Source organism: Rhinopithecus roxellana, chromosome 4, assembly GCF_007565055.1.
Source record: "Rhinopithecus roxellana isolate Shanxi Qingling chromosome 4, ASM756505v1, whole genome shotgun sequence".
Lineage (NCBI taxonomy): Eukaryota > Metazoa > Chordata > Mammalia > Primates > Cercopithecidae > Rhinopithecus > Rhinopithecus roxellana.
In genome coordinates, this window is record NC_044552.1 from 97,649,470 (window position 1) to 97,671,783 (window position 22,314).

General features: G+C 41.0%; 1 protein-coding gene across 1 annotated transcript in view; it reads right to left on the minus strand.

Moving 5' to 3' along the window:
- Positions 1-1,353: 1,353 nt before the first annotated feature.
- The window catches only part of CASP8AP2 (caspase 8 associated protein 2), a 39,636-nt gene continuing 18,675 nt past the window's right edge, over positions 1,354-22,314 (minus strand). Inside the window, 7 exon segments of the mRNA XM_030929001.1 lie at positions 1,354-1,980; positions 4,125-4,445; positions 6,762-6,861; positions 9,485-11,573; positions 11,576-12,616; positions 14,059-16,304; positions 21,121-21,236. Coding sequence (XP_030784861.1) covers positions 4,389-4,445; positions 6,762-6,861; positions 9,485-11,573; positions 11,576-12,616; positions 14,059-16,304; positions 21,121-21,236 — 5,649 coding nt within the window. The 3' untranslated portion in view covers positions 1,354-1,980; positions 4,125-4,388.

Consider the following 22,314-nt stretch of genomic DNA (forward strand, 5'->3'; position numbering starts at 1 on the left):
TTGTTCCTTTATACATTTACTCTAAAAGCTTTTAGATTTTTCTCATTATCTTGATACTCTTAAATTTCAGTATGTCTCTCATTTGGCGCCCTATGGCCTTTCAATCTGTATTTTTTTCCTCCTTCTAGGCCTCTTACCTGAATGTTGGCACACCTGCTTCTGGCTTCCATCTTGCTTAAATCCACTTTCGTATTTCCTATGTTATTATTATTATTTTTTGCTTCCTTCTGGGGGTTTCTCAGCCTGATTTTCCAACTAATTTATTCTGCATCTATCCTATTTTTCATTTTAGTTTTAATTTAATTTTATTTTTGAGACAGAGTCTTGCTCTGTCTCCCAGGCTGGAGTGCAGTGGCGTGATCTCAGCTCACTGCAACCTCCACCTCCCAGGTTCAAGCAGTTCTCTGCCTCAGCCTCCTGAGTAGCTAGGAATACAGGCACCCACCACCGTGCCCAGCTAATTTTGCTATTTTTAGTAGAGACAGGGTTACACCTTGGCCAGGTTGGTCTTGAACTCCTGATCTTGTGATCCACCTGCTTCAGCCTCCCAAAGTGCTGGGATTACAGGCATGAGCCACCGCACCTGGCCTGTATCCTACTTTTACTCCATTTATTGTTATTTATTTTAAATGTTTCATTATTTCTTGTATCACGTTGCTAACATCTTTTAATGTTTATTAGTTTCATTTTAGATTCTGAAAGTCTTACATAATCCAGTAGTATCTTTCAGTCATACTGTTTGGGAACTCACTTACCTGGTGGTATGAGATCTTCTGCATGACAGTATGCACTGGAGAAGGACTGATGGCCAACCCTCTAGTCGGTATTAAAGGTTCAAAGAGAGGGAAGGGGACAAGCCCCATGCTGGAGAGCCCTAGCACAAAAATATCACTGCTATTTATTTCAACGTGTAATCCTTTAGGACAGGGCTTCTTCCTTTGAACACCCTGAGAAAAATGGCAATGACAAGAGGCACTTCCTAGACTCTAGGGCCTAGATTATTAACTAAGAATTTCTGTGAGTCTGAAGGCAGAGGGGTGAAGTAACGCCCAAGCTAATCAATCCTTACACCTGTTTTCTTCAAATCTTCACCCAAAAAGCTATTGTGCTACTCTGATTTTATCTGTGAGGACACCTGCAGTAGAGATACGGCTTACCATTCCGGTACTTGCTGTGAGAAGGCAGACAACAGCAATCAGTTTTCTCAAATAATCTACTCAGAGTCATTCAGCCAGCCACACCCCTACCAGGAACCACTTCAAAATTGCTCCCTATGTTAACTGGGACTTTTACCTCTTTTGATTTTTTAAATTATTACCTAAACACAATAAAAGTAAAACATTCCAATCAAAATACAACAAAACTTTACATGGTTTTATTATACATAACTGTTACTGAAAGCAAACTTTATACAAAAAGTTTTATACAGATAAAAAAAATCCTTGGCTAGGCAAAGCCATTTTATGTGTGTGCATACACAGAAACACACATACATACATATACATACAGTATTTTACATCATCATTATACATATTTATAAATACATTATTTAAATTATTTTACAATATACCAAAACAAGGAGAGGCAATTATAAAAGCAAATAAAAAAATGGATGAACACTTGAACTAAATAGTCACTAAGTTTAAAATGCTACAAAACTATTTTTTTAATCTACAAAGTCATTTAAAATATCAAAACTAAGATTTCAATACATCACTGTTGCTTTCATTTTGATAAGTTCTAATATGTTTAAAAATAAATATTTTGACCAAAAACAGACAAGCAAATCAGAGTGATGACTAGAACAAGCTCAACATGCTGATGTGAAATTAGTCACCGAGTAATAACAAATGTAGATTATCATCTGGTAATCAAAAAGGTGATAAACCTCCCTCTAGTGCTCATTTAAAACATGAGGAATTTGAAGCTTCTGTGTAGTATGCAATATCAATTAAGAGTTCCAGGAATTCAGCAACTTATCTGTAATGTAAGAAAATGCTAAAGTTATTATTCTATTTTTCTGATAGGACTATGTCAAAATATGCTACCTTAAATGAGCTCCATTTAGACAATATTGGTGTTTTAATAAACTAGCTTTCTCATCTTCCAATTGGTCTCAAAATTTAAAAAAAAAAACTAGCTTTTGCAATCAGTTTGGTAACTATCATTATACTTTGATATTGATAAAAATTTAATAAGACTATAGTACTTGTGGGGAAAAAAATCAGTTAAGAGGTAAGCTACCAATGAAATAACACACAATATGTGCTATCCTATAAGCAAAGAAAATCTCAAATATCAAATTCATTAAATGGTTTAAGATTTTTGGCCAGATGCAGTAGCTTATGCCTGTAATCCCAGCACTTTGGGAGGCCAAAGCAGATGGATCGCTTGAGTCCAGAAGTTCAAGACCAGCCTGGGCAACACGGTGAAACCCCATCTCTATTTAAAAGAATTTATATTCCCTTCACGAGAGAATCATGACATTAAGGTAAAAAAAAAAAGAAACTTGATTTAATTTCTTAAAGGCAGCAAAAATCTTAAAAAGCACAGTTAATCTAAAAGATAATCAAGCCACTTTTGCCTAGTTCTTTAGAATAAGCTTTTTTAAAAAAAAGTTCTTTAAAATAAGCTGCTTCTCCAAATTCCCCATTATTTAAGCTTACATTCTGTTGTGTGTGTGTTTTGTTCAAGTGATTCTCCTGCCTCAGGCTCCCAAGTAGGTGGGATTACAGGCATGTTCCACCATGCCCAGCTAATTTTTGTAATTTTGGTAGAGAGGAAGTATCGTCATGTTGGCCGGGCTAGTCTCGAACTCCTGAACTCAGGTGATCCACCCACCTTAGCCTCCCAAAGTGCTCAGATTACAGGCATGAGCCACTGCACCCGGCCACATTCTGAATTATACAAAGAGAAATTTAACATTATAATCACTTGAACCCGAGAGGCAGAGGTTGCAGTGAGTTGCGATCATGCCACTGCACTCCAGCCTGGGCAACAGAGTGCGACTCTGTCTCAAAACAAACAAACAAAAAAGAAATTTAACATCATAGTAAACTACTACACAATTCTGAAGATCTCACTAGCACTGCGCTCCATGTCCAAATCAAGTTTTTTGGTTTTTTATTTTTTTCTTTTCTTTCTGTGAAGGCAGAGTCTCACTCTGTCTTTCAGGCTGGAGTGTAGTGGTGCAATCTTGGCTCACCGCAACCTCCGCCTCCCAGGTTCAAGCGATTCTCATGCCTGTCTCCCAAGGAGCTGGGATTACAGAAAGGTGCCACCATGCCTAGCTAATTTTTGTATTTTTTGTAGAGATGGGGTTTTACCATGTTGGCCAGGCTGGTATAGAACTCCTGGCCTCAAGTGATCCACCCACCTCGGCCTCCCAAAGTGCTGGGATTACAGGCATGCCACTGTGCCTGGCTCTGTATGTCCAAATATAGTTTGTATTCAGATTTAATTCAAACTTCATTTAAAATTGCATGTTTTGCATTCAAATAATTAGGACAGCAAATCAATTAAAAATATTGTGATACATTAAATATCTTTAAAATTTTGCTTACATAAATATCCAAAATATTTAAGCAATTGGCTGAGATCTTACAGAAAAACCTGCTGGTAATTTATTTACTTACTTAGGTTTTAGAGACTGGGTCTCACTATATTGCCCAGGTTGGAGTGTATTGGTTATTCACAGGCACAATCCTAGTATCCTAGCCTCAGATTTCTAGGCTCAAGCGATCCTCTTGCCTCAGCCTCTCGAGTAGCTGGGACTATAGGAGGGTACCACCATGCCCAGTCTTCTGCTGCTAATTTAAATATTATTGCTCTAATAAACCTGTATTGTACAAGAATGACTTGTATGACAAGTACAAAAACAAAAACTGAGGAAACATGTCTGTGAACATTAACAATTTAATATGGTAAATCATGTCATCAATTTAGATGACGATAGACTTTATGTTTTGTACTTTATTTAGCACTAATTAAAAACGTGAGAAATATTAAATTACCATCACTACACAGACTTCACTGCTTATGAACCACATACTGCTATTCAAGAATGTTTGATTTTATATTTATCTATAAAAACTTTATTATTAATCAAATGGATTTCCCCCCACCTTAGGCTCATCAGCAATCAGAAGGTTGAGGAGAGATGCCATGCTGATCTGAACTGCAGCAGGCTTCACTCTGAGCACGTCCCTGTGGATGAGGTCACCTTAGATGCCTGCTCGAGCAACCATCCTCCAACCTGTGACTGAAGCAGGAACTCAACTGGATGTCTCTCACCCACTATTCACATCTTCAATGACTAACAGGCCATTAACTGCACAACTATAGTGTCAAACATTTATTTTAGTAGTCTCCTGTAGTGTAACCATTAACTACCTGCATTTTGACTTTTCAAAGAGCTTCATTAGCTGCTGGAATCTTTCTGAGACCTGAAAATTTAAAAATGAGTGTTAATTATAAATACTTTGTAATCTTTTCTCATCTTTGAAGAATACTTTCATAAGACAGCTAAAGACAGAGAAAGTCACCTTCAATAACAAAGAGGTGAAGTAATGTTTACAAAAATATCTTCATGGCCGGGTGTGGTGGCTCATGCCTGTAATCCCAGCACTTTGGGAGGCCAAGGCAGGCGGATCATCTGAGGTCAGGAGTTTGACACCAGCCTCACCAACATGGAGAAACCCTGTCTCTACTAAAAATACAAAATTAGCTAGGCGTAGTGGCTGCATGCCTGTAATCCCAGCTACTCGGGAGGCTGAGGCAGAAGAATCACTTGAACCCAGGAGGCGGAGGTTACAGTGAGCCAAGAGCACGCCACTGCACTCCAGCCTGGGCAACAAGAGCGAAACTACATTTCCAAAAAAAAAAAAAAAAAAAAAAGAAAGAAAAATATCTTCATACTAAAGGTGATTATTAGTTAATTTTTCAATACTGAACTTTTATTTTTTTTTTTTTTGAGATGGAGTTTCACTCTTATTGCCCAGGTTGGACAATGGCGCGATCTCGGCTCACTGCAACCTCCGCCTCCCAGGTTCGTGATTCTCCTGCCTTAGCCTCCGGAGGAGCTGGGATTACAGGCATATGCCACCATGCCCGGCTAACTTTTTTGTATTTTTAGTAGAGATGGGGTTTCTCCGTGTTGCTCAGGCTGGTCTTGAACTTGCGAACTCAGGTGATCCACCTGCCTCAGCCTCCCAAAGTGCTCGGATTATAGGCGTGAGCCACCACGCCTGGTATTTTTTTTTTTTTTTTTGAGACGGAGTTTCGCTCTGTTGCCCAGGCTGGAGTGCAGTGGCGTGATCTCCACTCACTGCAAGCTCCGCCTCCCGGGTTCACGCCATTCTCCTGCCTCAGCCTTCCAAGTAGCTGGGACTACAGGCGCCCACCACCGCGCCCGGCTAATTTTTGTATTTTTTTTAGTAGAGACGGGGTTTCACTGTGTTTGCCAGGATGGTCTTGATCTCCTGACCTTGTGATCCGCCCGTCTTGGCCTCCCAAAGTGTTGGGATTACAGGCGTGGGCCACTGCGCCCGGCCCATTTTTTTTTTTTTTAAGAGACAGAGTCTAGCTCTGTCACCCAGGCTGGAGTGTACAGTGTGAAAAGCATAGCTTACTGTAACCTGGGCCCAAGCAATCCTCCCAGCTCGGCCTCCCAAAGTGCTGGGATTACAAGCATTAATATTTCTTAAACAAGCAAACATCAGTTTACAAAACAATCAGGATTGTCTCAGTCATACTTCTTCCACAGTTACCAAGTTTTTAACAATCCTACACTGAGTCATACTTTTAAAGAGGCTGGCTAATAAATATCTACATATTCTAACACTCAAAAAGTAAATCTAAGCCAGCTCAGGAGTTCAAATCTAGCCTGGGCAGCATAATGAGACTCCATCTCTTAAAACATTTTATTCACACCAGTAATCCCAGCACTTTGGGAGGCTGAGGTAAGCAGATCACATGAGGCCCAGAGTTCAAGACCAGCCTGGCCAACACAGCAAAACTGTCTCTCTAGTAATCTACTAAAAGTACAAAAAATTAGCTGCGTGTGGTGGCACACACCTGTAATCCCAGCTACTTGTGTGGCTGAAGCACAAGAATCACTTGAACCCAGGAGGTGGTGGTTGCAGTAAGTCAAGATCACACCATTGCATTCCAGCAGGGTCAACAAAGTGAGACTGTCTCAAAACAAACAAACAAACAAACAAAAACTGAGTGAAACTAACTTTAATTTAAAAAAAAAATTCAATCTAAACATTTATTTATTTACTTTGTTTGTCTGAAACAGGGTCTCACTCTGTCTCAGGCTGCTGTACAGTGGCATGATCACAGCTCACTGCAGCCTCAACCTCCTGGGCTCAAGCGATCCATCTGCCTCAGCCTCCTGAGTAGCTGGGACTATAGGTGCATGTCACCATGCCCTACTAATTTTTTTGATTTTTGTAGAGACATGGTCTCACCATGTTGGCCTTGAACTCCTGGGCTCAAGCGATCCTCCCTCCTCAGCCTCCTGAGTAGCTGAGACCACAGGTGCACACGACAGCACCCACTAATTTTTAACAATTTTTCTGTAGAGGCAGAGGTCTTACCATGTTGCCCGGTTGGTCTCGAACTCCTGGCTTCAAGGGATCCTCCCGCCTTGGCTATGCTGGGATTATAGGTGGGAGCCACCACACCCAGCCTAAATTTTAAGTATTTAGAGTAGTAACATCTGTGAACCAATAGAGATGTAAAAATTGGGTAGTTACCTGATTTGGATTTTTATCCAACTTCGCGGCTAAATATGCAAATGTTTTAAATGATGGCCCTCTTTTCTGACACTCCAATAAAATTTCCCGGTCATCATTTCTGAGGAGGAAAAAAATGGTATTTAGTCTTAGTACATTGTAGTAGAAAGGTAATAAAAATCCCACTGCCGGCCGGGCGCGGTGGCTCAAGCCTGTAATCCCAGCACTTTGGGAGGCCGAGACGGGCGGATCACGAGGTCAGGAGATCGAGACCATCCTGGCTAACATGGTGAAACCCCGTCTCTACTAAAAAATACAAAAAACTAGCCGGGTGAGGTGGCGGGCGCCTGTAGTCCCAGCTACTTGGGAGGCTGAGGCAGGAGAATGGCGTAAACCCGGGAGGCGGAGGTTGCAGTGAGCTGAGATCCGGCCACTGCACTCCAGCCCGGGAGACAGAGCGAGACTCCGTCTCAAAAAAAAAAAAAAAAAAAAAAAAATCCCACTGCCTTAAAGTCAACCAACCAGGAAAATTTAAACCCATAGGAAAAAGTGTATATATCAAAATATGGACAATGGGTATCTCTGAGAAATAAGATTTAGATGATTTTGCTCTATGAGTTCATATGTATTCTATAACAAATGTACTGATTTATTTTCCTAATAACAAAATTAAAGTATTTCTTTTTAATTTTACCTTTAATGTATACACTAAAAAACTTAGCGACCAAAGATGGTCACAGACATACAAAGCAGAAGAACCAGAACTAAAATAGAATCCACATCTCCTAATTCCCAGACTTCTGCTTTTACTACATACTCTGACCAAATGTGTATTAATACAATTGCTGAGATTTTATACTGCCATCTGCAAAGTTACTTGAAATGGGGATTTGAGGACTGTGGAATTAACAAAACTAATCACCAGTTTTCACAAAATTAAGCTTCTCTCATTAAGCATTCTAGTCAAGTGTATCTACCTCTAGTCCAATGATTCATAACTGTGGTTACTTTTACATCTGAATGGGGTCTTGATTTCCTTAAACAGTTCATATAAAACTCGTAAGTGTATGGGCATAGTGGCTCATGCCTGTAATCCAGCACTTCAGGAGGTGGGCGGATCACCTGAGGTCAGGAGTTCGAGACCAGCCGGACCAACATGGAGAAACCCCGTCTTTACTAAAAATACAAAATTAGCTGGGCGTGGTGGCATGCCCCTGTAATTCCAGCTACTCAGGAGGAAGAGGTTGCAGTGAGCCAAGATGGTACCACTGCACTCCAGCCTGGGCAACAAGAGTGAAACTCTTTGTCTCAAAACAAACAAAAACCCTCAAAAGTACAAATGGTTTACAAAACTGTAAACTTCTTTTTTTTTTTTTTTTTTGAGACGGAGTCTTGCTCTGTCGCCCAAACTGGAGTGCAGTGGCCAGATCTCGGCTCACTGCAAGCTCCATCTTTCGGGTTCACGCCATTCTCCTGCCTCAGCCTCCCGAGTAGCTGGGACTACAGGCGCCCGCCACCTCACCCAGCTAGTTTTTTGTATTTTTTAGTAGAGACGGGGTTTCACCAGGTTAGCCAGGATGGTCTCGATCTCCTGACCTTGTGATTCGCCCGTCTCGGCCTCCCAAAGTGCTGGGATTACAGGCTTGAGCCACCGCGCCCGGCAAAACTGTAAACTTCTAATTTGGAAGAAAAATCAAATTATTAGGTTGCTGCAAAAGTAATTGTGGTTTTGCACCAACCTGTACCAACACTCCCATTTTCTGCTGTTTCATCACTTGTCATTCCCTCTAAGATGTGCTTACACCAGTTCCTTCCAAATGAAATAATTGTTTTTAATTTAAAAAGTGAAGTTAAAACACACTTTTTCACTTTTTTTACTTCACTTTTTTCTTTTTAACTTCACACTAGAGCTTTTCAAAGTGAAAAGTTCTATCCATGGTGCTACTGCACACCTTTGGTTAAAAGCCACTGTTCTAGACTGTACAACAGTACAGCAGGACTATACTCTAGAATGTATCTTCAACTAAATTTGGTCACTTTTGAAGTCATCATTTTCTTTATTTTAGGATAAAGTTATGAAGACATGACAGATTAGATCTCTTTAGGCTTTTCTTTGAGACAGGGTTTTGCTCTGTCACCCAGGCTGGAGTACAACCTTTGCCTCCCGGCTCCCAGGCTCAAGTGATCCTCCTGCCTCAGCCTCCCAAGTAGCTGGGACCACAGGCCTGCACCACAACACTTGGCTAATTTTTGTATTTTTTTTGAGATGGAGTCTTGCTCTGTTGCCCAGGCTAGAATGCAGTGGTGCTATCTTGGCTCACTGCAAGCTCCGCCTCCCGGGTTCCTGCCGTTCTCCTGCCTCAGCCTCCTAAGTAGCTGGGACTACAGGCGCGTGCCACCACGCCCGGCTAAATTTTTGTATTTTTAGTAGACACAGGGTTTCACCATGTTAGCCAGGATGGTCTCGATCTCCTGACCTCGTGATCCGCCTGCTTCGGCCTCCCAAAGTGCTGGGATTACAAGCGTGAGCCACTGCGCCTGGCCCTAATTTTTGTATTTTTTATAGAGACATAAATTTGCCTTGTTGCTCAAGCTGGTCCCAAACTCCTGGGCTCAAGTGATCCACCTGCCTCAGCATCCCAAAGTATTGGGATTACCGGCATGAGCCACTGTGCCCAGCGAGACAGATTAGATTTCTGAGCTCAAAGTTTCCTGGTGATTTAAATGCCTCACAAGATTCTTACCTTGTCCATAAAATGATAATTTCTCCCTTCTTTTTAATAACATTCTTTGCAGAAAGGCTTGTAGAAGTGGCAAGTGCTGCTGATGAATCCTTAATCCCTGGGGTTGCCTTTGATGAGGGATCTTTATTCACAGGAGGGGCCCTCTTCTTATTGGCTTTCTTTCGGTGAGCTTCAGTATTCTCACAAGAATCTTGGGTAGGTTTCTTGGTCTTTTCCTTATTGGCTAAGTCTGTTTCCTTTCTTTGTTTCTTATGAGAATGATTTAGATCAGAAAGGTTTCTTCTCTTTTTGTGAGCATTATGCAAAGTCCCAGGCAACTCCGAGTTAACACAATTTGATCCCAGCTCTGATTTTAATTCATCCTTTTTTACTTCACATGAACTGGGAGATTCTGTGGTCAAGTCGATATAGCTTTCCTCAACAATGCACTCCAAAGGCCTGTTTGCCATTTGTGCCTTTTCTTCCTTACAATTATCTTCATCTACCTGTATCACCCCACATCCCAAGTCTTCAACAGGTAATTCAGGATGATTACCTTCACTTTTAGTTTCACTTGAAGCATCTTGTGTCAAATCAATAAAAGCACCTACAGTATCAGCCTGCAAAGAATTGTCTAATATTTGAGCACTTTGATTTAAATTGCCTCCAGAACATCCCAACTGATCAATATTTAAAACTGTTACTTCTATGAATTCCCCCAAGTTTTTGGTTTCAGTGACTGGATCTTTCGTTAGATCTATGTATGTGTTTGGAAGATGATCCCCGACAGAGTGTGAGATTTCTTCCATTGAAGGCAATTCTTCAATGCTTTCAGGCACTTTTGTTTCCCATACTTGATGCAATTTGAAACATTCATCAGCCACTTCATCACGATGACCCATCTTACCTGAAGCATCTTTAAGAAATTCATATATATCAGGAACCTGTGTTTGTATCATAGAGCTCTGTTCTTCATGAGTTGACTTGCTGTTATCAACATTTTTGTTGGAATTTTCCAATTCCTCCACAGATGTAAAAACTGTGTTCTGACATGAAATATATTCTTTATCTGCTCCTTCATCAGCTTCCTTTCCATGTCTGGGCAAAGATGTCAATGATTCATCAGGTATCATACTCTGTTTAAGACCAGAAGAGCTAGATGGTGTTGCACGTCGTATTTTCACAATAAAATGATCATTGGACTTTTCCATTATGACGGCATGCATAGGTAGATTAGGGTGGTACTGAAAGCCTGGAGCAATGGATCGGCTTGTCCAGGAAGAAGAACAACTTGATTTACTGCTTGAATTATCAGACTCCAGAGCTAAATGAATATCTTGCTCAGATGCATCCTCTTCCTCAAGTAAGGCATCTTCACTAAAATGAGCACTAATGACTTCTTCAGGAGTTGAACTAGACGAAACATCAGGCTTTAAAAAACTGAGATGACCATCTGACTTCAGAGGTGACGGTACTGTTAAAGAGACTGCTAGATCTTCAAAAAGTATGGAAGAAACGCAGGGCTTGCTCTTTTCTACACTACACACATTATCTTTACTTAAAGGTAGGTTAGTAGACACTTCAAACATACAACTTTCATCCAACACATCAGGATGAACTGGCAATGAAAGCCCTGAAGACAGAGATGGACCTTTCTCAGATGATAATAATGACCAATTATCATCACTAATCATTTTAGGACACGGAGAAGCCACCCCTGAAACTAGCTCTTCTGTTGTACAAGCTGGTATAGACTCGCACTTAAGAGTCTCTAGCAACTGCTTCTCTGGAGTCTTTAACTCCCACTCACTTTTTTCAGTACAGTTAACACTACTGTCTAAAAGATCAGAACCTTGCAACAAACTTTTAAATATTTCACCCATTTGTGCATCACTCACTAAATTAAAAGTAAGGCTAGATGCTTGCTGTTCAGTAAGAATCTCGAAACTTCGTTCTGGCTTCAAAGTTGCATGCTGGGATGTCTGTGCATCCTCTATACTGCTTCCTTCGTTTTTTTCTGACTTTGGGGTGCTTGAACAGTGTAGTTCCAAGGAGCGCTCTTCGGATTGAGAGTTCTTTGTATTATCAAAGCAGGTGTTAAAATTTTTTTAATGTCATGCTTTACAGTGTTAATACTGGCGTTATTTTGGTCTTGATATTTTTCCTCAGATTTTTTACATCCCACTAAAGACTTATAATGAACACAGTCTTCTGATTTTGAGAATTTTTCTTTCAGCAATTCTTTGTTGGAGTTGTGCCCACTCCCTTTCTGACAATCTGAATACTGTGCATTCTGTTTACTTGTTTTCTCAGGTTTGCCTTCATCACTGTCTCTTCCAAAGTTTTTGGAATCACAAAAGTTAACTAAGATTTTCTTAAGCTTTGCAAACAAATAATCAAGTTGGTCATCTACAAACTTCCACAATTTTTTTTTCATATCTGGTAGCTGCTGTTCAAATAAACGATCAACTATGCCATTCTTTTTAACTTGCTTAAGTTTAGACTCTATAACATCACAGAGATTCTTCTGTAAGGTAGTCACTGACTTAGAGATTTTGTGTAAGTTGAGATGTTTAATTAGAGATGTAAAACTCAAAATTGCTGATTCAATAATTCTATGAAATTGTATTAATGAAAATTTTGCCTTGAATTTCATATAATTTTTCCTTACATGTTTTCTTATCATTCGTAACATGTGCATGATCTCTTGTTCGGAAGAGGGTACAGCAATAATTGGAACTATTTTTTCCAAGCTGGAAGTGCTCATCACTTTATCTTTCTTCTCCGTTTTTGAAGATCTGCTAGATTTATCAGGTCTTTTATTCCATTTGTTATTGGTCTGATGAATTCTTACATGTGTTTTCCTACTGTCTTTATCCAAACCCACAGTACTTTTCCCATGTCGTGGGATAGTCTTTGACTTCCGCACATCAGCTGACGCTCTAGGCTTGGAATTTTTTTCAAAACTTTCTTGTGGTTTAGATATTTCACTATCACTTCTAATTTCCCCTTCTTCTAATTCATCTAATGGTGAATTCTTACATTTGTCTGCTTCTGTACATTTGTCAGATTTGTAAATTGGCTTTTGATTTTCCTTATTGAGATCAGACTGACTCTTAGAGGTAGAATGAGCTGAATTTGGTAAAAACACATCTGTAGAAGAGTAAAATATATTAAATACATTTATAGAAGATAAAAGTATATTAAAGTTTAGTCATTTGACATGTCCATATTAAATATTACATGTTACAAAAAATTAAATACTGAGGCAATTCACTGTTTTACTAGTTCTTTTTGAAGCAGAATGTTAATGCCTAATACTTGCATCATTGATTTTTTTTTGAGAAGTCTTGCTGTGTCACCCAGGCTGGAGTGCAGTGGTGCAATCTTGGCTCACTGTAACCTCTACCTCCCGCGTTCAAGCCAATTCTCCTGCCTCAGCCTCCTGAGTAGCTGGGACGACAGGCGACTGCCCCCATGCCCAGCTAATTTTTGTATTTTTAGTAGAGACAGGGTTTCACCATGTTGGCAAGGCTGGTCTTGAACTCCTGACCTCATGATCCACCTGCCTCAGCCTCCCAAACTTCTAGGATTATATGTGTGAGCCACCACGCCCAGCCTGTATCAATGGTTTTTATTGGTCTTAAAAAGTGCTCAGGGCCGGGCATGGTGGCGGGTGCTTGTAATCCCAGGTACTTGGGAGGCTGAGGCAGGAGAATCACTTGGGCTGGGAGGTGGAAGTTGCAGTGAGCTGAGATCACGCCACTGCACTCCAGCCTGGTGACACCATGAGATTCTGTCTCAAAAAAAAAAAAAAAGAAAAGAAAAGAAACAGAAAAACAACTCTGGCTGGGTGCAGGGGCTCACGCCTGTAATCCCAGCACTTTGGGAGGCCAAGATGGGCAGATCACAAGGTCAGGAGTTCGAGACCAGCCTGGCCAATATGGTCAAACCCTGTCTCTACTAAAAAAAGTATACAAAAATTAGCTGGGATTGGTGGCACGTGCCTGTAGTTCCAGCTACTTGGGAGGCTGAGGCAGAAGAATTGCTTGAACTCAGGAGGTGGAGGTTGCAGTGAGCCGAGATCTCACACCACTGCACTCCAGCCTGGGCAACAGGGTGAGACTTCGTCTAAAAAAAACACACACACACAAAAAACCTTCCATGTACACTTCTAGATAACGGGCTGAGTAATATGCTGCTTTTTTTTTTTTTTTTTTTGATACAGAGTCTTGCTCTGTCGCCCAGGCTGGAGTACAGTGGCGCAATCTCTGCTCACTGCAAGCTCCACCTCCTGGGTTCACGCCATTCTCCTTCCTCAGCCTCCTCAGTAGCTGGGATTACAGGCGCCTGCACCAGGCCCAGCTAATTTTTTTGTATTTTTAGTAGAGACGGGGTTTCACTGTGTGAGCCAGGATGGTCTTGATCTCCTGACCTCGTGATCCGCCTGCCTCAGCCTCCCAAAGTGCTGGGATTACAGGCGTGAGCCACTGTGCCCGGCCTACTTTTTATCTTATCAAAAAAGAATATCACCAATTTATCTTATGTATTTTACATTCTCAAAAAAAGCAAAGTTATAGAATATAAACTATTACCTTTATGACTGTTATTATACACTGGAACTTGAGGTGGGCTTTCATTTCTAAGAACTTTTGCTACAGGTCTCACTGGACTATTCAGAGGACTGATGGCTTCCGGAATAGGTCTCAGGTGATTAAGGTCAATGCTCAAAACTGAGTTATCATCATCATGATATACTGAGTTTGTTTCACCAGTTGCCATTCTGTGGTCCATTAACTCAGTCTGCTGAAGTGAAGAATCTAGAGTATCTTTAGGTAAGCAAGGCTCCAAATGACACGATTTACTCTCAACCAGTGGTGTAACTACAACAGAAGGCTCAAATTTTGGGTTATTATCTTCTGAAAGCATTATTGGCAAAATATCAGCTTCCTCAATTGAAGGCTGCAAAATGCTTTCAGTGGTTTCACCCACGGTTGTTGAAAGTGCTACCTTCATTTCCATACCTTCAGAAATACCACAAGAATCTGAATTATCATTTCTTTTGGTATCCAATTCCAATCCAAAGTTTTGAGACACATCTGTTTGTAATACATCCATTACCACAGGAGCTGCTGCCCTTCCATTATTAATGGTTTGTTTCATTCCTGTTGATGGAAACAAGGATTCTGTCTGTTGTATTTCCATAGGAGATGGGAAGGAAGTCTCTGTATCACAAATGGGCACTTCACAATGCATAGTATTGTCAACAGATCTAACTAACAAACTATTTTCTTCTTCCATTTTGGTTTCCGAGATACCAATCCTGGGTTCAGTCACTGCTAGAAGAGCAACTTTTGGTTCCAATAATGATGATTTCGTTTCCCCCATGGTATGTTCACTGACAGAAGCTTCCCCCAAGATATGTTCACTGACGGATGGAACATACGCCACTGTTTTAGCTTGCACTGAAGACTCTGAATCACATACACCACTGGACTTGGGAACATCAGTTATGTTATGCTGATTATCCTGAGAAACAGGTTGCTTTTTAGCAGGAGAAAGAGTTAAGTTCAATTTTTCCATAAAACTCAATTTTAGGTCTTTGTTTTTTGTTTCCTTTGGACCATTCTCAGCTTTCATTGCAAGCTCTTTATTATCTGCTCCTTCAGAAACACCATTATCAGGGACTTCTCCCTTATCAGTCTTTGGCTCATTCTGTTTCTTTAAATCAGAAGTGGTTTTCTTAGTTTCCTTATTAGCCTTCTGAAAATGTTCTGTAGGTACTCTTTTTTCATTTCTAATATGCTTATTATCTTCTTTGCTTTCTCGTTCTCTTTTCCTCTTATCTTCGGTTCTATGTCTTTCTGCTTTTAAAGGTGTATTTTCCCACTGGTGCATAGCATCAACTTCCTTAGAGTCAATGTTTTTGTGAGTTCTACTGTTTGAAAGAAAAGATGGACATCTTCCATCTTGAAAACTATGACTGTTTACACTCCTGTCTCTTTTACAATCTTCCCATCCTCTTCTCTCTTCTACATGGTATTTACTTGAATTATGAGAAAATGTTATTTCGTTCTTGGAATGAGGAAGTGATGCTCGTTCAGATCTTCTCCAGTGATCTTGGTCCTTTACTACTGACTTAGGTTTTTGATCAACTTTTCTTTCTTCTTTGTCTTGTGATTTAACTTCTTTCCTATTTATATTTTGTGATCTTTCACTTTGTCGTTCTAGTTTTTTGTCACTTTGAGAGTCTACTCGACTGTGTGACCTTTCTCCGAGGGTCTCTTTCTCCCAAGAAGAGTTAATGCGTTCACCTTTATAGTCAGAATCTGAGTTACTTTTAAACTTTGAACTTTTGCTTTCAGTCTTTGGTTCACCTTTACCATATTTCTCAGGATGTCCTTGCAGCCTTTGACTAGCCTCCAGTATCCTTGGTTCACCATCACCACAGCCAGGACTTAAGTCTTTTCGTACTCTTTCAGTTCCTCTGTTGAACTGGCTATGTCTAATATCTTTTCTTCCTCTTCTACTATCCTCATTTGAGCTACTCTCACCAACCTGATAATGAGAACGCGACCAAACACCATTAGTGCAGTGTTTCTCGACAGATGTAGGTAAATGTGAAGTACTCCTTTTATCAGAATGTGATTTTCCTTCCTTTTCCAGATTTGGCAGTGAAGTGCTATGATGTACATCTTTGGAAACATCACTTTTAGCTCTGTGATCAGTCTTTGAACAATCATCCAAATGTGGAGATCTAGATTTAAGATCTTTTGTTTTAACTGTATCAAATGTCCTTGCGGTTTTATGATTATTTCGAAAATGTGGAAACTCAGACAATCTATTGAGAAATAATAAAAAAAAAAAACAAAGTTCAATTATATTTGCAATATTCCAAACTTTATTCACATGAGTAATTCATGATTAAGAAATTACCAGCTTTGGCCGGGCATGGTGACTCATGCCTATAATCCCAGCACTTTGGGAGGCCGATGCGGGTGGATCACTTGAGGTCAGGAGTTTGAGACCAGCCTGGCCAACATGGTGAAACCCCGTCTCTACCAAAAATACAAAAAAATTAGCCAGGTGTGGTGGCAGGCACCTGTAATCCCAGCTACTTGGGAGGCTGAGGCAGGAGAACTGCTTGAACCTGGGAGGCGGAGGTTGCAGTGAGCTGAGACTGTGCCACTGTACTCCAGCCTGGGTGACAGAGCAAGACTCTGTCTCAGCTTCAACCTCCTGGTTGAGAAAGAAATTATCAGCTTTGGCCAGGTGTGGTGGCTCATGCCTGTAATACCAGCATTTTAGGAGGCCAAGGCAGGAGGATCACTTGTTTGAGCCCAGGAGTTCAAGATCAACCTGGGCAACATAGTGACATCCTGTCTCTAAAAAAATTTTTTGTTTTAATTAGTCAGGCATAGTGGTACATGCCTGTGGTCCTAGCTACTTGGAAGGCTGAGGTGGGAGGATCACTTAAGACCAGGAGGTTGAGGCTGCAGTGAGCCAGGACTGCGCTATTGCACTCCAGCCTGGGTGACAGAACGAAGTGAGACCCTGTCCCTAAAAAAAAAGAAGAAAAAGAAATTACCAGCTTCCAACTAAATTAGCCCGTTTTTAAAACATGAAATTCTCTTTCATGTGCTTTGCTCAAATAAGTTTTGAGGACCTGAGGATCTATCCCAATACTTGCCAATGGCTCTCAGACTTACTTCACCACACTGCATAACTCCCCAGCTAACCACAAGTTCACTTCTTTTAGAACAAGTGACATTATTTTCTTGCCTTATTCATTCTGGCTCAACTGAAACACAAGGAAAAGTAAAATCTTGCTAAACAACAGACATGATCAAAGTAAAACTCTACATAATTCTCTATCCTAGTTTTTCTGTTTCACATACAATCCCATAGCAAGCCAAAGCACCAATGGCCATCTTAAGGTGTTATATACTATGCAAAAGTAAAAAGGAATAAAGAGTTGTAATTCTTTCCTAGGAGAATGGTATATATTTACTGTTTAAAACAAACAAAAATCTAAGTCTTAAGGTTTTATATTAGTGTTTAAAAAAACTGTTAGGTTTCCTAGCAATAAAATGCAGAGAGCTCAATTTAGCTTTTTTTTTTTTTTTTTTTTTGAGACAGAGTCTCCCTCTTTCACCCAGGCTGAGTGCAGCAGCATGATCATGGCTCACTGCAGCCTTGATATCCTAGGCTCAAGCAATCCTCTCACTTCAACCTCCCAAGTAGCTGGGACTACAGACACATGCCACCACGCCCAGCTAATTTTTAATTTTTTTTTGTAGAGATGGGATCTCACTATGCTGCACAGGCTAGTCTCAAACTCCTGGACTCAAGCAATTCTCCTGCCTTTGCTTCCCAATGTACTGAAATTACAGGTGTGAGCCACTGTGCCTGGCCTATTTTAGCTTCTGGTAATAACTTCATCTTCCTGAACTTCCATAATTTCTTTGAAATTTCATATATCTATTTCTAATCAGTATTAAATGTGTAGAAAAACCCAAAACTTAAAAAATTCAGAAATATAGGGCGATTGTTATAAGAGAGGATTAGAAAAACATACAACCTAAAACAATATGTAAACCTCATATGAACCCTGTTAAGAGTTGATTGTGTCCCCTCTCCTGACCAAATTCATAATTTGAAGTTCTAACCCATTGTTCTTCAGAATATGACCTTATTTAAAGGGTCTTTACAGAAGTAATCAAGTTAAAGTGATATCCTAAGAGACACAGGAAGTAGACAACCATCTACAACTACAGAGGCCTGAATCAGATCCTTCCTTTAGAGCCCTCAAAAGAAACTAACTTTGCTGACACTTTCATTTTGGACTTCTAGCCTCCAGAACTGTGAGACAAATTTTGGTTGTTTAGGCCACCCATTTCTGGTAGTTTTGTTACACTAACCCAGGAAACCAATATAGATACTGACTCAACCGACCAACTGTTGGTAGATACCTTTGAGATCACTGGAGAAATGTAAACACGAAAAGCACTAACCATAAAAGGAACACCCTTGAAGCTGGGTGCAGTGGCTCATGCCTGTAATCCCAGCACTTTGGAGGGCCAAGGCAGGCAGATCACTTGAGGTTAGGAGTTCAAGGCCAGCCTGGACAAAATCGTGAAACCCTGTCTACTAAAAATACAAAACACCATTGTTTTTTGTTTTTTTTTATTTTTCACAGGTGGTGCATGCCTGTAATCCCAGCTACTGGGGAGGCTGACGTGGGAGGATCACTTGAACCCAGCAGGCAAAGGTTGCAATGAGCTGAGATCACGCCACTGCACTGGGCAACAGAGCAAGATTCTACCTCAAAAAAAAAAAAGGCTGGGCACAGGTGGCTCATGCCTGAAATCTCCGCACTTTTGGGAGGTCAAGGTGGGTGGATCACCTGAGGTCAGGAGTTCAAGACTAGCCTGACCAACATGGTGAAACCCTGTCCAGTGTCTACTAAAAACACAAAAATATTAGCTGGGTATAGGCTGGGTGCAGTGGCTCGTGCCTGTAATCCCAGAACATTGGGAGGCTAAGGCAGATGGGTCACCTGAGGTCAGGAGTTCGAGACCAGCCTGACCAACATGGTGAAACCCCATCTCTACTAAAAATACAAAAATTAGCCAGCGTGGTGTGGGTGCCTGTAATCCCAGCTACTCAGGAGGCTGAGGCAGGAGAATGTTTGAACCCAGGAGGCGGAGGTTGAAATAAGCTGAGATCACGCCACTGCACTCCAGCTGGGCAACAGAGCGAGACTCTGTCTCAAAATATAAAATAAAAATTTTCTTTAATTAGCCGGGTGTGGTGGCGAGTGCCTGTAATCCTGGCTACTCGGGAGGCAGAGCTGCTTGAACCTGAGAGGCAAAGGTTGTGGTGAGCCGAGACTGCACCACCGCACTCCAGCCTGGGCAACAGAGTGAGGCTCTGTCTCGGAAAAAAAAAGGCCAGCACACAGTGGCTCATGCCTGTAATCCCAGCACTTTGGGAGGCTGAGGCAGGCGGATCATGAGGTCAAGAGATCGAGACCATCCTGGCCAACATGGTAAAACCTCATCTCTACTAAAAATACAAAAATTAGCTGGGCATGGTGGCACGTGCCTGTAGTGCTAGCTACTCAGGAGGCTGAGGCAGGAGAATTGCTTGAACCCAGGACGGGGAGGTTGCAGTGAGCCAAGATCGTGCCACTGCACTCCAGCCTGGCGACAGAGTGAGACTCCATCTCAAAAAAAAAAAAAAAAAAGTGAGTTAGTAGAAAGAAAAAAAATGAAAACAAGTTTAGACAACTTTTTTAGAGGTTTGGCTATGAAGATATGAACTTCTCTCTGGAGCAAAATATTGCCTCCAACCAATAAGAGAGAGAAATTAATGGAGAAAATCCCCTTGAGAAAGGAAAGAATATACAATTGAGGGATAGTATAAAGGCTGTTTATTAATAGAGTACATGAGCACAGATGCCCTCTTGATATTTTGGTAATTTAGTGGGGACCTAGAAGAAGCCATGACATATACACCATCATCCCATCAGGGCAAATAATAGTAGAGCAAGAACTCAGTGTTTTAGGAAACTAAATATATTCAGAGAAATATGTGGCAATGTTCTATTTTTATTTGCTTCCTTTTTTTTGAGATGGAGTCAGGCTGTCACCAAGGATGGAATGCAGTGGTATGACCTCAGCTCACTGCAACCTCTGCCTCCCAGCTTCAAGTGATTCTCCTGCCTCAGCCTCCCAAGTAGGTAGAATTATAGGTGTCCACCACCACACCTGGCTAATTTTTTTTTTGAGATGGAGTTTCATTCTTGTTGCCCAGGCTGGAGTGCAATGGCACAATCTCGGCAACCTCTGCCTCCTGGGTTCAAGAGAGTCTCCTGCCTCAGCCTTCCGAGTAGCTGTGATTCTGGGGATGCACCACCATGTCCAGCTAATTTTGTATTTTTCTTTTCTTTTAGTAGAGATGGGGTTTCACCATGTTGGTCAGGCTGGTCTCAAACTCCTGACCTCAGATGATCTGCCCGCCTTGGCCTCCCAAAATGCTAGGATTACAGGGATGAGCCACCACGCCCAGCCAAATATTTGTATTTTTAGTAGAGACAGGGTTTCACCCTGTTGGCCAGGCTGGTCTACAACTCTTGAGCTCGAGTGACCTGTCCCCCCCAGCCTCCCAAAGTGCTGGGATTACAGGTACGAGCCACTGAGCCTGGCCACAATGTTCTATTAATAATCACATATGGGCCAAGCATGGTGGCTCACCCCTATAATCCTAACACTTTGGGAGGCAGAGGCAGTAGGATCACTTGAGGCCAGGACTTCAAGACCAGTGTGGGCTACATAGTGAGACCCTGTCTCCACCAAAAATAAAAAATAAAAAAATTAGGAGACATGGTGTTGTACACCTGTTGTCTCAGCTACTTGGAAGGCTGAGGAAGGAGGATCCCTTGAGCCCAGGAGGTGGAGGTTGCACTGAGTTATAATTACACCACTGCATTCCAGCCTGGGTGACAAAATGAGACCCTGTCTCTGAAAAAAAAAAAAAAAAACAAAAAAAAACAGAAAACAAAAAACATTATTTTCATCTTTCCTCTCAAAGTTAAAAATATTCCACATATCAATACCCACGTAATTTATAACAGCTACACCGCTCAGTAATACCTTTGGTGAAGATTACTTATTTCTTCATCCTTGCGGTTTATTTCCACCCTGGCAGTTTTGATAAGTGCTGAAATATTCTTCTTAAGAGACTGGTTTTCATTTATTAAGCTGAAATTCTAAAACACCACAAAATATATTAATAAAGTACATACCTACAGGGTTACTAATACTACTACATATATTAGCTGATAATTATCGAATGTTAACTACATGCAGGCATCACACATTCATAAGCCATTTGAGGAGTACTATTATCCCCCTTATACAAGTGGGGAAGCTGAGACTGAGAAGATAACTGGTACCAGAAATAGTCCCACTTAAAGTGAAACTACTTAAAACAGAGATTGAAATGAAAAACCAATGAACAGCAGAAAAAGTAAGTTCTGCCTGGCCATGATCTTGAAAATTGAAAATAAAAATGGTAAGAATTAGGTTATATTCAACAGCTTTGGTTAAACTTGCAAAGATGTATTAGTCCGGTCTAGGTGCGGTGGGGCTCATGCCTGTAATCCCAGGACTTTGGGAGGCCGAGGCAGGTGGATCACCTAAGGTCAGGAGTTCAAGACCAGCCTGGCCAACATGCTGAAACCCTGTCTCTACTAAAAATACAAACATTAGCCAGGTGTCGTGGCGGGTGCCTGTAATCCCAGCTACTTGGGAGGCTGAGGCAGGGGAACCGCTTGAGCATGAGAGGCGGAGGTTGCAGTGAGCTGGAGGTTGCAGTGAGCCGAGATTATGCCACTGCACTCCAGCCTGGCAACAGAGCAAGGCTGCGTCAAAAAAAAAAAAGGAAGATGTATTAGTCCCTAAGATAAACTAAGAAAGAATTGATAGTTCACTGGTTCTTTCAGGGGAACGAGAAGGAAGAGAAACAATTTTACTAAAAAGTAAAAACTAGAACAGGACATGACATTCCTGATTTTTGCAGTGCAGTCACAAAATGGGTCATTCTGGCAAAAGCTGTGACGGCATCATAAGTGTCTCCCAACAGCCATTTTAAACCCGTATCTTTGTTCCTCAAAACCATTGTTTTAAACCAGTTGTCATTATCTCCACAAATTTTCTATTAATTAACTATTAATTGACCTAAGTCTAACAGACCCTTTATATCAAGTCATTTAACAAATCAAGCCGTTTTCTTTTATCAGTTTCATCAACTCAGGAAATAATGCATATTTGTCATATTTGCTATTT